This window comes from Mastacembelus armatus, chromosome 9, assembly GCF_900324485.2.
Source record: "Mastacembelus armatus chromosome 9, fMasArm1.2, whole genome shotgun sequence".
NCBI lineage: Eukaryota > Metazoa > Chordata > Actinopteri > Synbranchiformes > Mastacembelidae > Mastacembelus > Mastacembelus armatus.
The window spans coordinates 17,339,430-17,354,296 of NC_046641.1; the positions used below are offsets into that span (position 1 = coordinate 17,339,430).

Genomic DNA, 14,867 nt, shown 5'->3' on the forward strand with positions numbered 1-14,867 from the left:
CTCCTGTACTTGATTTAATTTTTTTTTTTTTAAATAAAAAATGGGGACTATGTGGACCTCATTGTACAGCAAAATGCAGTTAGTCAAAGACTACTCTGGTATCCAAGTGTGATAAACCCACTCACACAGAAGAATCCTCTTTTCCAAGGCAGACATTTCAACATGTCATTGCAGGAAACACACAGGTTGGATTAATAACAGTAATTATGACTCGGTTTCAGTCTTCCAGAGAACAGCATGCGTAATCATGGTTTCTGCAGTGTTCACTCAGTTAATTTGAAGACTATTTAAACACCTTTTGAATGCTACATAGAATGAAATATAATACCTGTTTCACTGTCATACTGGAATTAGACTGTGAGGCCTACAATTACTTACGTATGTGAATTTATATATTCATTCATTCTCTATAACTTATTCCTATTCAGGGTCATGGGGTCCATCACAGGGTTAGTTTCTTTCAGTTTTTGCTAAAATCTTGACTTTTCAGTTATGGGTGGGTTCACTTCTTAGTTACTGTTGCTAACATTAGTGAGTGTTTGCTGCAGGTTTGACTGACTTAAAAACTTAAAAAAATTTACAATTCAGTCATTGACAATCTGCATTCATGTAGATGTTTCAACCTTTGTAAATGAAAACATTCTCATATTGAATACACCAAATGTTTCTTGCAAATAAACAGGTCACCATTTAGAGAATATCAGCCCATGTTTAATTAAAGACTCTCACATTAGAAATACAGGTAAAGTTTATCTGCAATTTGTCATAGTATTTAACACCAACTCCTATGAGCTGTGTCATTAGGATTTACCCTCAAGCACAACAGAATATAATATATTTGAGTTCAGCATCAGTTCTTTCAGTAACATAAAATATCCTGCTTCTTGCCATCGGCTACATCATTATGTGAATAACTTCTGGCTCTTTTTATCCCTGATGTAGGTGCAACCTTTTTTTTTTTAAGCTGTGTTTTTCAGTTTACAGTGAAATCATCAAAGATGGGACCGAGGGAACAAGGAAACCCACTGCTTAGTTTTGCTTAAATCAACTTAATTGCAAAGTGAAGAATTTCCTGTAACAAAAACAGCCTCAATTTGAACTAGACCTTGAACAGCAATGTAAAAATAGCATACCTTTTTAGGGACAGAAACACACATTCAATGAAGCAATTTCTTGTCATATAGCTATGCCGACAGGTGAGAAAAAATTATAGTAGTATGCTAGAATAATAAGAATGAACATATATTGATGTCAACATGAGGGGAGTAAATTAAATTTGTATTCCTAAGTGATGTGTGTGATCTCTGGAAAGAGCCTCGAAAAAGCAATGTAACACAAGCTGTCAAACGCATCTCAAGGCAGAGGGGAGGAGACGAGAAATCAATTATTTCTGTGTGTCAATCTACTGTCACCTGTTTCAACATCTGGATCATGCTTATAATTCTTTTACTTTCAAAGAGAAGCTGCATGTAACCAAAGTATAGTAGTTACTGTATTTTTACAAAATTAGGTCTTGGGAGTCAAGTTGGCTTCTTGAGGAACTCAAATGCTAAAAAGTTGAGTTTATATTATTGAATTGGATAACTTTACATTCGCTGTGACTATGCAGCTTCCCTCCATGTGTCTTTAATGCCGTTTTTTATAAACCTTCAAAACACAACGCACCTGAATAGTCCAGTGTGGTGCAGGGACAATGAAGTATTTCAAAAAGAGGGCAGATATAAAGGGTTCTATCCGCTACAAAAAATAAAAATAAAAACCATGCAGACACTGACATGCATTTCAAAAAACAAAGTTATTTACACAGATTAAAAAAAAATGCTGATCAAAAATAAAAAGGCCGCAATTCAGGAGTCAAAACAAACCTTACAGAGATGTATAAATGCCTATAGAGCAAAAAGGCAAAAACAGATTTTAAAATTGTCTTAGTGTTACATATGTTCTTCAAATGCATCACAATAAAATATAATTTTTACTCCCTTATAATTCATATTGCAGGACAAACACCTCAAATTAAGTGTTACTGAATTTGAAAAAAAAAAAAAACCAAAAAATTTAAAGTGCTAAAAACATGATACCAGTCAATTAATAAATGTAATAAAAAATAAAAATCAAGAAAATGCATCAATATTGCTGGGACACATTATCTGTTAGTAAACTATATGCTAGAGACATGGATGTAGTAGTATGTAAGTGGGCTGCTAGGAGATATTTAAGGACTGATTCTCAGCTAGTGTGGAGAGACAGTTTAGAGGTTAAAAAATACAAATAAACAGAATTACCTTAAAATATTCAATTAACAAAATGTCCAAATTAACTGTGGCAAATTCCAGCAGCTGCCTAAAATACACTATTACACTTGAAGACTGGGTGTGTTTTTGGTTCACTAAAATATTGAACCTTAATCTTACAGAACCAAAATCGTCCCGACCGTTTTTTCTGTTCTCAAAATAAAAGCGAGAAAAGGCAGAGTTAACAAAAGGCATGTGAGATTCCTCCTTTGTGACAGCATAAAAGAGTTTTCCCACAACAGTAACCATACCTGAAACAGACGAAGGATAACCAACGATGAACGAGAAACTAAACGTGCATCTTGCCATCGCTTGAGATTTTTTGTGAGAAATTACAAAACTGCAGTCAGTAAAAACAGATATGTTGTATCACAAATGAGTAATTTAACTTAGTCATGATGTCGTGATGCCCTCGAAAATCTGCATTAGTTAGCTATGATTTTATAAAGGACATTATTGTCTGGTGAAAAACCTCAAGCAGGTGTTCCGCTCATTGCTCTGTGTCCAGTTGAACAGGAAAAAGGTGAAATGATTTGTCATTGACAATCCACCAGGCAGACTCATCACTGTCTTTTAAAAGTCCAAACCCGTAGTTTGACAATACCTGACCTAGAAAAGTCCGTAAACTTGTTTCAGCTCAGAGACTGAGATTCGGCTTTAGGCATGATGCATGTCATTTTATTCTCAATGACAATCGTGGATAGCTGTGAATGTCCAGCTGGGTGGTCCCTAGTCCTGTCAGCATGATGCTCAGCAGTGATCCTTGCAGTTCACAGCACTGCTGATTTTCTGACAGCTGACTGAACTTGCATGTCATTCCCAGGTGTAAAGCAGCCTGTTTTTTAAAATGACAACTGACACAAAAGAAAACCAGCAGGACCCTGACACCCACACATTGAATACTACCATATACCATCTATAGCTGTACAGCCCTTTGATGCTCTTATATTGTTCAGTGAATCTATTGTCTGCCAATAGTTAGTGGATGTGGACTTCAAGCACAATTAGTGGTTGGTGTACATTCCAGTTTCACAGGATCTGCAGGTCATCTAAGTGGATGTTTCATGTGTTGCATGTGTATTTGTATTCATCTTGACATCTTATTTTTGTCCTAAAATACATAAATCCAGTCATCACACATCAAAGCCGTCTATCAAAAATAGACAAAGGTACCTTTAATATACGGCTTTGGCTCATTTGAGTCTCACTTTTGCTTTCAAAGCAAAAGTAAGGGCCACAGTGCACAAAGCTGCCTCTAACGCACCCGAAAGTATTTTTTTCATGTGGGGACAGTTTCAACATCACAGCTTCACAGCTGTTCCCACTGGTGTCTCCATCCAAGGAAGACTTTCCACTGCCACTGTATGTTACAATGCGATGCTGCAGAGACCTCAGTCCAGAGGTTGTGGGTCTGCTATAGGCATAGTGTGCAGAACCTCATCGAGTAACTGTAGAGCTCTGTGTAGGTGGATTTCAATCCAGCAAGGGGTCTCCTTGATGCTCTGACGAGGGTAGTCAGGCCCCCAGCCCTTAACAAAACTCATCCTGAGAATACACAGCCTCCGGAGGTCGTCAACCCCGATACCAGCTGCTGCTGACAGACCTGAGAGGACGGGAGTTACAATCAGCTCAGTGTATCTCAGTGTATGTCTGACAAACCCAACACCAATGTGCTAATCACTTCAGTCTAAAGAAATAGTCACCTCAGTTACATTGGCTCAAGACTCAGAAAAGATTTGCTGATTAGTGAACATTTTAGTTACAAAACAATACAGGTTTCAGCTTCTAGTTGCTGTTTTTGAATAATAAAAAATCAGAACACATCAATATAATTTTGTAATAGCAAATAAGTTTGACCAGCACAGATACATTTCTTTTTTTTTTAATGCTAATTAGGTGAGACATCTTTCTGAGGAACTCTTTGTTCTGTTGCTAAAATTTTAAAGCTCACACACTCACACTTATTGACAGGAAACATTTACATCAAACTTGCATCATAAGCGAGAACCAGAACCACTGACACATTGTCTCTACTTCCTACTGAATGTGTGTGAGGGGGCATCTTACTAATGGCTGGAGCTATGCCTCCTACTGATCCCGGTCCAGGTATGTTTCCAGCCACAGCTGCTGCTTGGGCTGCAGCTGCAGCTTGAGCCGTCGCAGCCTGCTGTTGCATCTGTCTGTGGCACTGCCGAAGGTCAAACACCTGGTGGGAGGGGAGAGACTTTAAATACTGTCCAGATAAAAAGAAAACATTTCTTTAATTCTCAACCTTAAATGGTGACATCTTCTTTTTACAGTTCAAACAGTTCATATAAGTGGGCATGTTACAGTGCAGTTAAGCCCAAGTCCTTACCTTGATGTAAGCACTGGGGTAGATTTTGTGAACAGCGTCTCCAGGGGCACGGCCCGCCTCTCTGTCCAGATAGTAACTCTGGACAAATACTGCATGGTCACTGAGGCATCGCACCCAAACATCTCCTTCCCCTTTACACTCCAACTGGACCCCCTTACCAATGTGAAGCCTGAGAGGAATAAGGAAAACAGGGAAGGAATGGGAGGAGTAACAGAACCATGTGGAGCTTTCAATTAGACCACGAGCCGCACCAAAACATAGTGTGTGTCTGTTTTGTACAGCAAAATGTTTCATGTCATAGTTGCCCTAGATGTTTTTCACAATCTCCCTGAGATCCTAATACCTATACTTGCAGTATTAGCAAGAAGTCAAGGGCCCACTTGTATGAAGTACTTCTGGTAATTGCCACAGTGCTTAAGGCTGTGAACATATTGTGATTTATCAGAGCTCCCTGGGACACACTCCTGTAAATACATGCACTGCACATGGCACAATTAAAACACTTAATCTGAACGAATTTAAGTACTTCTCAAAGTCTCTGGTAAATGTGTATGTCTAATAATTATGTTGATATTGTCAGACAGCCTATTCTTATCAGTGGCACTGAGAAGGACAGATTATTGTGTTTCAAAGTTTAGGAATAACTCTGTAGTGTTTGGACATGAAAAAAATAAGAAGAAATAATACAAAAATTATTATTATTAAGAAATAATAATGCTGCTGAATCCAACACATCATGATCTTCCTGTTGTTCATCTGCTGATTGTGAATGTACTTATAAGCTCAAGACTGCAAGTGTGGGTACCTTTTGTGTTATTCTGAGAGAAGAAGGACACAAACAACCAATCTATGGGGCATTCATGAATCCATCCTCTACAGTTCTGTTAGCACTAAAACTAAAGGGCATCTTTAACGCAGGAGGGAATAAAAGGTACCAAGTGTGACTTCTACTCGTCAGCTGTCAAGTCTCACACACAACCAATTAATGTGGAAATGAAATGTCAGATCTAACTATGTCTAAAAATGTCAAGTGTTATTATACAAAGTATGCTGTTCACCAGGTGTTTTGTTCTAAATCTAATTTATGTCTTTAGCGAGTACTTGGGTCACCTACCTTGCTCTCTCAATAGCCTCAGTCCGATGGACATTGCTGAGCTGGCCCAAACAGAACCTGTCTCCTCCTGATGGATCGACATAGCCATCCACAGTAACGACGGGGCAAGAAGAGGGTACCTTAAATGTCTCCCCCACCTGAACATCCATCTCAAAATAGGCAATGGAACACCAGTAGTCAGGAGCTGAAACAGAGGGAAGAATCTGATGTCAATGGTTTAAAGTGAGAAATCTAAATGAAGAGCTGAGGACCTTCAGTTCTCAGTTCAATCTTCAGTTCAAGTGATTATCAACTGAATGGCCATTGTTGATGTACTTGTAGATTGAGTGTCCTCACCTGGATGATTGGAAATAGGGGGCTGAAAGGCGAGCTCGTTATGCACTGGCCCTGGGATAAATAAGGAAAGTAATGTTAGTAACCACGTGCTTTGCAAAGCATTATATTTACATATTTGCTATTGTCTGTGGATTAACGTAGAACTGTAGTAATAGTATGTGCTTACAGTAGTGTGTTGGATGTGGCATAGGAGGGTGGTGCTGTAGATGGCCATTGGTGTGGTGGGGTATGTTGGGGGTGAAGCTGCTGTTTCTAGGCCAGGTGGAGCTGGTGCCTGAGAAGAAAATGAAAACAGTAGTCACAGGATCCAAAGTTGGACTGACAAAGAGTACAACCTCTCAAATGTGCTGCTGTCACTTCTGCAAACATTCAAAGTACATTTCACAAAACAGAAGCAGACAAGGATTTATCTATGAATGATTTCGTGCAAACATGTCCAAAAACCATTTGCTTCATGGAATCAAAATCTTGGAACAAGACAATAAAGGCTAACTGCACAGCCAAAAAAAAAAACAAACAAACTATTTCTTACTGCCTGATCCAGCAGCAATAGCAGGGAAAGATGAGGTTGAGGCAGAGGTGGAGGGTTCAGTAGGTGGGAGCAGGTTTGGGGCCACAAATGATTCTGAAGGGGCTGGGCGGCTGCTGGATGGGGGGTGCTGGATAGTCTGGATGGAGTGCCCTCCATCAATGGAGGGCAGACTCTGCTGTCCATCAAAATCATACTCATCCTTCACTATAAGTCCTGAGCTGGGTCCAGAACTGGTCAGGGTCAGTCCTGATATGTCTGTGGACCAAAGAAAAGACTAAAGTAATGGAACAGTTACTGACAAGCAAACTGATTATCAGCAATGCAAAGTGGGGCTGGACAAGTTGAACAAAAATAACTGCATCTAGAAGCAGAAGAAGTCAGCATGTACAAACACAGCACAATGTCACCTTGGCTTCAAGATAAGCCAATTTAAGTTCAAGTTCATGTCACTTTAGTGGTGTAAACTAAAACTAGCCTGACAGTTTACTAAAACTGCTGTTTTCAGCTTCTTCATTTAATGGGCAGCTTTTGGTCTCAGTTCACTTCAGGGTGCTGCAACAAACTGAACTGAAACTTTTGCATTTTAGTCTTTCTTAAGAGTTTATTTTTGTTCCCTGCACAACGTCAAGAACTTTTTTTTTCTATCCAGAACTGAAACCTCCCCATTACTCACCTATGCCAGGAGACACCACTCTCTCATAGTGATAGGGGTTGACACACACACTGTCACATTTGAGGTCAAAGGCAAACTGGCAGTATTTGACGTGTTTCAGTTCATTCTTATGCAGGTCTGGCCACCGCCACAGCCGGGCATAGATTACATGAGGGAAGCCTTTACGTCCTGCCACCTGGAAACACATTACCACCACAGACAAAGAAATACAGGGAAACAGATTTAATTCATATGTAAACTCACTTTTCCTTACAGCTAAGGCCATATGTAGTTTTAAGTTATTATTTTAATAATTAATAATTTTATTTTATAGTTGTTTTGCAACCACAATGACAAATATTTACAGGTTTATGTTACTCAAATATGGCTTTTCTTTGATAATTGCCTGAATATCTTTGTGTTGTGCACTGGTAGCTGGATGCCTGTATAGGTTACTATAGGTGAGACTAGAAAAACATGTGCAAACATCAGCAGATTCAATTGTTACCTGGGTAAGTCAAAGTAGTACAAGCTGCCTTGATATTTATGTACTTGTATGCATTTAATAAATCATACAGTTGTGTTGTTGTTTTGTCCCACCTGCAACCTTCCATCAAGTGTCCTCTGAATGGTAACACACTTGCTGGGATGGGCCCCATTGGTGGTGATTGCTGTGATGAGGGAGTCCAGTTCATCTTTTTTCTCCTTCAGCTTTTTCACCAGGCTCTCGATGGCCCGCTTGGCGAAAGTCTCGCTCTCGCCACCCTGTCTGTGACACATCAAACTGTGCACGATGCTCAGGCAGGCGTCATTGCTGGTGGGTGTGTTGGTGATGGACATTTTGACTTATGTCTGACAGGCACTTTCTGACGATATGTATGTTGTGCACACAGTTTCACATCATCAGAAAGCCAGGGCAATGTGGATCCTGGCAGGACTGATAGAGAGCAATCAGCTGTTCTTGTGTGAGGTGCGTAATCACAGTCCTACATATGACACCATCTGAAGACGGACAAGAGGATGACACAGAAGTTTTAGGTTAAGCTGTTTTAGAGGTGATTTATAGGCTTTTAGTAGGAGGTCAGGCTAATATTTTGTATCTTCAATGTATATAAACATCAGAAACCACTCCCACATAATACAAGTACTCAGCTCCACAAACTACAACCTAAAAACGTTTGTTTTGGTTGGCAGACCAAACAAAGCAGAACCTGGAACAAAAAATGCTAACAGCAGCTCACCAACGGCATAATGACATGACTGAGCAGCAGGTTTTCTACTCGCGGTTGAGTTTAAAAACACTACAACTGTTTTCAGTGGGGTAAAAATAAAGTTGAAGTCGCTGTGCCCGCGTTGTTCTTCTTAGCTAGTGTTAGCGGCGCCACTGTGGCGGCCGTTAGTTCTGGAAGCTTCGTCAAGCTACCGCCAACGGCCAAGACCACCCGGATGTGAGAGCTCCTTGTCTTCAAAATAAAGGTACATCTTCGTACAATCAAACTTAAAAATATCACAACAAATATCGCGACACTGATGTTTGATAAGGTGCAGTGCAAGATAATCAGAGAGATATCTCGAGTATGCAATGCTAACAGCAATGGCGCCCCCAAGGGCCGAACTGCCCCCCCCCCCCAGAAAAGCTCCACTCTTTTAATAAATCATACTCAGTGCATACAACACATACAGTCATCTTCAATCAAGACATAAATGCAAAGCCTAAATAAATAAATTAAAATAAATCATAAGTAAGTGATTCATGAAGAGAATATATATACAACCCTGCGCTGCTGCCCACCAATTTCAACTGACTGGTAACAACAAATCCAACCTCCACCTGTGAGGGGCGATAATGTCCCAAAATGCGTTTAGTGCCTCAACAGAAGAAGAAGCAGAAGCAACATTGCGACCAATATACATAAGGTATATTAATAAGAACACACACTTTTTGTAATCTATAATAAATAAACTTAGTCGCCTCACACATTTTCACTCTAATTTCCTCTCCAGGTTGTCCGTTTTCAGAATCTTCTCTCTGTCTGAGAAGGACACTGCGGCAGGCTAACACTGGCAGCTAGCAGCCTGTTATTCAGTTGAAGCCAGTCCAGACAGTCCAGAAAGCTAACCAGTAAGTAAATGAATGCTGTAATATTAATTTTAAGTAGTGTTGGCCTTAATGTTATCATGTCTTGACAATGTGTATGAGCTATTTTAGTCAATGTGCGTGCTGACCGCGGCGGTGTGTCAATTTACAGACATAAACAGCTACAACAAGTCAAGCTGTTTAAAAAAAAAAAAACGTTTCATATATATATATATATATATATATGAAACGTGTTTTTTTCAAAATGTTTGTGTGTTTCTCAAAATTGAGGTAAAAGTGTTTGACTTATATAGTCTTTTTAATGGAAAAGAGTCAAGGACCATGCATCGACAGCCACGAGTTGAACTCAGTCTGAGGTACCATTTAAAGGCCCAATTTGGTGTGCCACCCCAAGATTTTCTCTGGCCTCCCTTGTGAAAATTTTCTGGAGGCGCCACTGACTAACAGCAAAGTAAACCTTTCTTTCATACTGTATTTTAAATGCAGACAGCTTCAGGATACTATTAAACAGTTAAAAACGCCATTTGTAACTGCTTACAGCTATAATACTGAGACAATGCTATTATGATAATATTAAGTCGGGGGAAAAAAAGCAAGTTCTCACGTTTTAGAAGCTGGGTCATCATGTCTGGCATCTTTTTAAAACTATGACTACATGAATAATTGTTATATTTTTAGTTATATAAAACATATGTGTATTTCTTACCATTGGGTAGCATTCATTTATATTTATTGCAAAATTAATTTTACTCCACTATGAGATGTGCGACTTACTGCTCAAATATAGTTTTATTTTGACGAGCCTAGCCGGAAATACGGTTGCGGTAAAGACCTGCTGCTAAAACACGAGCTAGCGTTGATGGTTGTTGGTAGCAAATTAGCTAACGTAGCATGCTGCTATGAGGCGTGTTTGTTTATTATGGCCAGTTACCCAGGACAAGAAATGTGAAACACTTTGTTTGAGAGCAACAAAATAATTTTATGCAACTGTGGGAAAACAGTAAGCGATCACGATGCAGTTTAAACACCAAATGGATTAAAGCTATGTGAATAGCTAGCACACTTCATTACCTGCAGTTAGCTTGTGTGGCAGCTGCCTCTGTCCCAACTTATCGGGCCAGCGGTGGAGCTGAGAAGATCCTGTATCACTTTTTAGATTGCCCCTATAAATGTCACCAGCTACTTCCTAAACATGATGTAAAAGCGTCCTATTTCGCAGGCTACAGCGTGACATCCTTAAAACCACAGCGCGGATCAAGTCAGTTCAAGTCTCGACCCACTTCACTTCTACCTCCAATGGCGCAGTGCGCATGTGTAAAATGACGGGTTTAATAGGCAGGCATTATATGACAGCAGGCCATAAATCCCAGATTCAAAACTTTAGTTAGGCTGAGTAAAGTACATGAAAGTATACTTAAAGTACCAGCAGTAGAGGTATTCATTATGCAGAACAACCCATGCCAGGTATTGAAGTATAATTACAGATGTGTAAACCTTAGTTTTACCATTACTAAAGCTACATCCCAGGTAGCTTAGAAAGTAATAACATCATACTTAACAATTAATTCGATTTTTGCTCTATAGTATGAATCTGCAAAGTGACTAGTAACAGAAGCTATCAAATATATGTGATGGAGCCTCTGAATTGTACTTAAGGAGCCTACAACACTGACACTCATGTAGTCTACTTTAATAGAGGGCCACATAAAGGGAGAACATGCAAACTCCACACAGAAAGGCCCCTGCTGGGTTTCAAACCAGGAACCTTCTTGCTGTGAGGCAACAGTACTAACCACCATGCTGCCCCCACAATACTACTTTTTACTATTTATTATTAGGTTACTACTTTCTGGTCCACTATATTAATTTGACATCATAAGTCATCCAATCATTGATATCAATATAAAACTATTATTTCAAGTGGTTCTTTAGTTCTTTCATAATGATCAAAACAGACCAATCAAGATATGGTGTATATGTTACTTCTACTCTCTTCTCTGTGAATCAGTCCCATCAAGGATGCAGCAATGGTATTAATTGAAAACAAAGAGATTTCAACAGCTCCAAACAATTGTTAGCCTGTTTTTCCCCAATTCTAAAAACTTAGAAAATTTCTTTCCTTGTATCTTTCTGTAAGATTGTTCATTTGACATTTTCAATGAAAACACATTTGACTGCCAAATTTTCTACTGGAATTTTTACACCCTTTTTGCACCAAACATTAAAGTTGTTATTCGCTGGAATCCTTTGGAGTAAAGTCTGTTCTCAGTGAAGGGTCCAGTTGATGGATGGATTTCTAAATCATATGGTTTAATTTAAAAACAGCTCCATCTGCCTAAAATCAAAGCATGCTGCTGTCAAAAGTACACTTGATGAAATACAGTATCATTCTTCCCATGCAATATTTTTTATTGTTTTTGCAAGATGGCAATTAAAATAAAAAAGTATGAATCTTATAAAATATAATTCAATTACACAAATTTCTCTCAAACAAGGAAACACTTGTTTATATTTGTCAGTATTTATAAAGAATCTGTTATTGATTTTGGCCATGCTATGTGGTTTTCTAAAAGAATAAGAATGGAAATCAGCATGTATCTCTGCTGGACCAAGTCAATCTGTCATACATACAATATGTCCAATGAGAAATTGTTACATACTTGAGGACAAAGTGAATTAGAGTGGCTGATACAGAGATACATATGTAAGAATGTAGGTTATAGAAATAGAAGTTGAATATATGAATATAAGGTGAGACATTGGAAGGTTTTATATCCCGTCTGACCTCTTCTGTGTAGAGTTTGCATGTTCTCCCTGTGACTATATTGATAATATATGAATGGAGGGATGTATGGATGCAACAAGTTTAACATGCAAGATATTAAATCACTGTGATGGACTGGTGACCTGTCCAGGGTGTACCCCTGCCTTTCACCCAAAGAGAGCTGGTATAGACTCCAGCAGATCCCCGTGACCCTGGTTAGGACTAAGCAGGTATAGATAATGGATGGATATTAAATCAAGAGGTCTGTATAATTTCATATTTTCATATATTTTAAATGTCTGCATTCTTATGATTATCAGTGAAAATACTGTTTTTCATTCTTTCTTTTGAAAGACTGTATAGTGGTTAATACCAGTAGCCACAGACAATTATTTTCTAGCAGCATATTGTTGCTTATTTCAGAGATTGTGTTCTCCTCTGCAGCTGACAAGGTGCCAAATAATGAAGTGTAATCAGTTAGAAGGAATGAAAAGTAGACGCTGTTTATCCTTGATGGTGCTTTCATTTTATGCTTTCTACAGTAATGAGAATACAAAAGCATTCTTACATACATGCACACACACACTGAAGTTTAAATGCCCCACTGCTTCCCAATTTGTCCCAATTACAGATGTGAGTACAACCCACTGACAAGCAGCACAATGATGATTAATTTTCAGCTATCACAGCTAATATGCTTGGCATGCTCCCATAATTTGACTTTAATTGTCTATCATCTCTCTTGCTCTTTCTTTCATTTCCCTCCCTTGTCTGTATCCCTTTCTTTCTCTGATCATTTTTTCAAGTGGAGAAGATAGTCTTCTTCTTTCAATTGTCGGTCTTGTTTTTCTTTTTTACTTGTCAGTTCTCCTAAATTTCAGATGCTCACTTTGAGTATTAGTAATATTTTTCTTAGTCTCTCTATGACCAAAATAGCAATGTATTGTGTGGCCTCATTCTTTTATTGTTATTCTGTAAATGACAGAGGGAGCACCAGAAATAAGACAAATGTAGATGAGATACATAAACTGACATTCTCAACAGAATTATAAGACACAATAAGAGAAATGAGAATATTTCTCATATTGATCAAATATTTTGAGGGGATATAACAATAAAGCTAACTTTCTAAAAACTGAGAAATACATTTTGACTTTGTTATATCTAGTATAATTCCCTATTCTCACCAGCAGAGAGCAGTAACTACCACCATATTAATTTTCTGAGCAGGATTGGCAGAGAAATGTAATAATTAGTAAGCAATACGTGTAATAAGGTTGTGTTGAATTAAACATCAACATCACAAGGTCTTCAAAATGCAATGAAGCAGAATTATTTTTTCCTGAGCTTTTTTGAAGCAACTATACCAACATTTATGGCATGTTAATATTTTAGCGACTACCTCTAAAAATAATTTCCGAGGTTGACTGTTGCAATGTTTCCTCCAAACTAAAACTTAGTTCCTGCGCTTCCATTTTGTCCAGATATCCAGTCAATATTTTAAGCTTGAGGTAGTTTTAAATCCATATAAAGCTGTAATGAATGCCTCCACTTTGTGGGAAAAGGCCCGCAGATTGAATTTCACTCATTTTATCTTGAAGCATAATGAATTAGAGCCATACCAGCATCCATGACATGTTTCACATTTAGGACAAAAACAAAGTCAAAGTTGATGCTAAAATTTATTTAGCGTAAACTGAGCATGAAGCAAAATGTGGCGTTGTCCTCAGGACTGTCATTCTCTGCCTTAGCTGAAGTGAATGTAATTTTGCAGATGTTGGTTTGGCAGTAACCATGGCTTTGATTACCATGCAGGCCATCTGACTATCACATGAAAAAACAAGGATTTACACTTTAAATAGGAAGTTTCTCTCATACCTCACACAGCTGTCAGAAACATCAGCTGCTGCCAGGTAATTCAAACACTTTCTATGAAGTTTATAGTGCAGTTTTACGATTGTGGCGCAGCTGGCAGCTAATTGCGTGGGACCTACCTACAAAAGCATTTAATTAAGAAGTCACTGGATAAGGATTTTAATGCATAACACAGGTACACACAAAACACACAAACAAGCAAGACACTGTGACTGGGTGAAGCTAATTTTCTTCAGGGTCTCTGCAGTGATGGTGCTGAGGTTGATCAGACATTATACACAGACATCATACATCACCTTGACAACCATCCCTCAGAGGCAAGACACATGACTGCTCTGTGTGTGCGTTAATGAGTGTGTGGGCCTTACACTGTACATCCATCAACAGAGTCACAAACATAAATACAAATGGACAAGTAAGAGAGGAGTGTCAGTGATGTGATGCGACAATCTCTCTGTCATACTAAGGAAAAATCAACACACAGCATAAAGTGAAAGCAGCTTTCCAATTTAACACACTGGGTCACTCGCTTGCAACTTCCTCACTGCTCCTTCGTCTATGCCTGGTTCTGTTTTCTGTCTATTCTCAACTCCTCCCACCATTTATCTCCTCCATGACCAAAAAGTCTGAAGTAACATGATGTTCTCTAATGCTGTCATGGCAAAACGTCTGCATCAACATCAACAGAAGTGCTGTTGTACTGCAGGTTTGCATGTGTTAGTCCTGGTTCTTTTATTGTAATGTAAGCTCAGAATGTTATTTTGCTCAGACAAAGCACTGCTGGGGTAATTTTTGACTGGGGACCATGTTGCGTGTGACACACCCGCTTTCTTTCACATATCACTTGTC

At 38.7% G+C, this 14,867-nt stretch overlaps 1 protein-coding gene across 2 annotated transcripts; it reads right to left on the reverse strand.

Moving 5' to 3' along the window:
* Positions 1-689: 689 nt before the first annotated feature.
* Positions 690-10,671, reverse strand: LOC113138813 (mothers against decapentaplegic homolog 4). 2 transcript variants are annotated; one of them, XM_026321599.1, is made up of 10 exons: positions 10,451-10,671; positions 7,882-8,283; positions 7,303-7,477; positions 6,630-6,884; positions 6,264-6,371; positions 6,098-6,148; positions 5,762-5,945; positions 4,648-4,816; positions 4,359-4,497; positions 690-3,894 (listed from the first exon to the last, which is right to left on the reverse strand). In XM_026321599.1, exons 2-10 carry the CDS (start codon positions 8,119-8,121, stop codon positions 3,683-3,685), a joined length of 1,533 nt encoding a protein of 510 aa, XP_026177384.1. In that variant the 5' UTR covers positions 8,122-8,283; positions 10,451-10,671; the 3' UTR covers positions 690-3,682. The 2 variants fall into 2 exon arrangements, with proteins under 2 accessions (XP_026177384.1, XP_026177385.1); XM_026321600.1 differs by lacking the exon at positions 10,451-10,671 and adding an exon at positions 8,523-8,657.
* Between the last annotated feature and the right edge of the window lie 4,196 nt (positions 10,672-14,867).